Source organism: Macrotis lagotis, chromosome 3 (assembly GCF_037893015.1).
Source record: "Macrotis lagotis isolate mMagLag1 chromosome 3, bilby.v1.9.chrom.fasta, whole genome shotgun sequence".
In the NCBI taxonomy this organism is placed as follows: Eukaryota; Metazoa; Chordata; class Mammalia; order Peramelemorphia; family Peramelidae; genus Macrotis; species Macrotis lagotis.
The window spans coordinates 293,961,648-293,964,258 of NC_133660.1; the positions used below are offsets into that span (position 1 = coordinate 293,961,648).

The following is a 2,611-nucleotide window of genomic DNA, read 5'->3' on the forward strand; positions in this document are numbered from 1 at the left end:
GACAAGGGAAAACTCAAATGCTAAATCAACACTGCCCTCTATAGAGAGGGGATAGATGGAAGCTGGGAAGGATTCAGTTCTGCACCTTTCCAATACAGAAGAGGGGATAGAAAGAATTGAGTACTGAGAGGCCAACACTGCCCTCCAGAGTGTTACAAAAGAATGAATGAGTTACATTTATCTTCTCTGCTACTCCATGCCAATGTCTTGACAGAATATGAACTTTGGTTACTTTGTTCTGGTCACTGGTTCTCCCATATCAGTGGATGATGAGATGGTTTCATCATTTTCCAAGTATCAACAAAACAATTCTCTCCCATTCCTACTATCCTGAAATTAATCCTTGGGCTGGCTTTTCAAATTTTGCTACAACAAATGGTAATGCCTTTCTTCAACTTGCCACTTTGTCATTGTCTTTTTCTGGCACTGACTAATTTAAAGTGGGAAGATTTGTGGAAAAATTTTCTATAATTTAATTTACAAACCACAAAACTTAACTCTTCATAGATTTTCAGGATATGGTGATAATGATAGCCTAGAATGATGATATGAAGAGGAAATAAATTTCCATTGGCACACTCAGTGACTATGAAAAGCTTAAGACAACTTAAGCCTACTAAGAGTTGTCTTCAAGGCCTCCTTCACTTCCTTGTTCCTCAGACTATAGATAAGAGGGTTCAACATAGGGATCACAACAGTGTAGAACACAGACACCACTTTTCCCTCATCTAGGGATTCTCCAGATTGGCTTCGTACATACATGAATACAAGAGTCCCATAGAAAAGCCCAACAGCAGTCAAGTGGGAGCCACAAGTGGAAAAGGTCTTGGCCCTCCCTCCAGCAGAGTGGATCTGTACTATTGCTCTGATGATGAACAGATAGGATACCAAGATCATGACCATGCTGGACAGGATCACAAAGCGAGCAAATAGCACAATCACGAGTTCTTGTACAAAAGTATCCCCACAAGACAGCTTCAACAAGGGTGAGAGGTCACAGAAAACAAAATCTATCTGGTTGTTGCCACAGAAGGAAAGTGAGAACATGCAGTAGGTCCTCACAGAGGCATTAATCAAACCCCCAAAATAGGCCCCAGTCACAAACTTCAGCCTTGTCTTGGGAGTCATGATGGTGACATAAAGCAGAGGCTGACACACAGCCACATAGCGGTCATAGGCCATGATGGCCAGCAGATAGCAATCAGCAGTGGCAAAGAAAGTGGACATGAAGAATTGGGTTGCACACTGCTCATAAGAGACCACAGCTCTTCCAGCAGCTAAGGTCACCAGGAGCTGAGGTAACACTGTTGAGGAGAAACAGAAATCTATGAAAGCAAGATGTCGGAGCAGGAAGTACATGGGTGTGTGGAGTCTTGGATTAGTCCACACCAGGATGATCATGCTCAGGTTACCCAGCAGTATCATCAGGTAGAAAGCCAAAAACACTATGAGTAGAAGAGACTTCAGCTCAGGGTGGTTAGTGAAGCCAAGCAGGATAAACTCCATTACAATTGTCCTATTTCCAATAGCCATGAGACTTAGGACTGTTGCTGAGGAAAAGAGAAGATTCTGGTCAAAATCAAAGTGTACTATGATAAATTAGTAGAGTAGAGAAGTAGGGCAGGGTAGGACGAAGAAAAGGTGGCTCAAGGAACCACCAGAAACTGGATATGGTCATGGATTTAGAATCTTGCTCAGAAAAAGCTCCCAATAAATACTTGTTGATCTGCAATAAATCTAGTCTAGCTGCTTATTATTACAGAGGAGGACAATGGGCACAGAAAGGTAAAATTAGGCTTAATAATAATAATAACAATTCTTATAAACAAACAATTGCATGGTACTTTATAACCATTATCTTATTTTATCTTCCCAACAACCCATGAAGAAAAGTGTTATTATGATCTCCATTTTACAAGTAAGGAAACTAAAGCAGACAGAGGGTTAAGAGATTTTCCCAAGGTCACAGAACTAGAAAATATCTGAAGCTGGATGTGAACTTAGGTCTTCATAATTCCAGGTCCAATATGCTTGAAATATAGCTATGGAAAGCCAGACTTTGATAAAGCCCAGTGTGATTCAAATGGAGCTACCTGCTGGTTATCTCTTGAACCACCAAGAAGCAAATCTGAACACTGGTATTCGAATTGCATCCAAGACTCATAAATACTTTTTTGAAGACTGAGTTCAGTCTTAAGAAGTCAAGTCAACAAGCACAAGTCAAGTGAGCATTGAGAACACACCGAAAGGAAAAAGCTATCCTCAGTGCTCCAGAGATTTTTAATCTAGACCAGATCCTGGGGTTTTGCCACCACCAGTCCCTGCCTGCTTTCCCACTTTCCTGGATCACCTTAATTCTTTAGGAAGATATTTCATTGAATTAATAGATGATAGAATATAAAGGCGATCATCTAACATCCAAAACCACATTGAAAACTATTAGACCACCTTGATGGCCTTTGAATACATATGCATATTGCATATGCAATACAAAACTCAATATCTCCTTCCTCACCCCAGTCCTGTGTACCCCTGGACAGATACATGACACAGTGTTGGTCCAAGAGTCAGAAAGACTCATCTTCCTTAGTTTGATTCTGGTCTCAGGCAC

General features: G+C 40.9%; 1 protein-coding gene across 1 annotated transcript; it reads right to left on the reverse strand.

Moving 5' to 3' along the window:
- Positions 1 to 597: 597 nt before the first annotated feature.
- LOC141516736 (olfactory receptor 9Q2-like) lies at positions 598 to 1,533 on the reverse strand. The gene has a single exon (XM_074227727.1). It carries the CDS (start codon positions 1,531 to 1,533, stop codon positions 598 to 600), a length of 936 nt encoding a protein of 311 aa, XP_074083828.1.
- Positions 1,534 to 2,611: the final 1,078 nt, after the last annotated feature.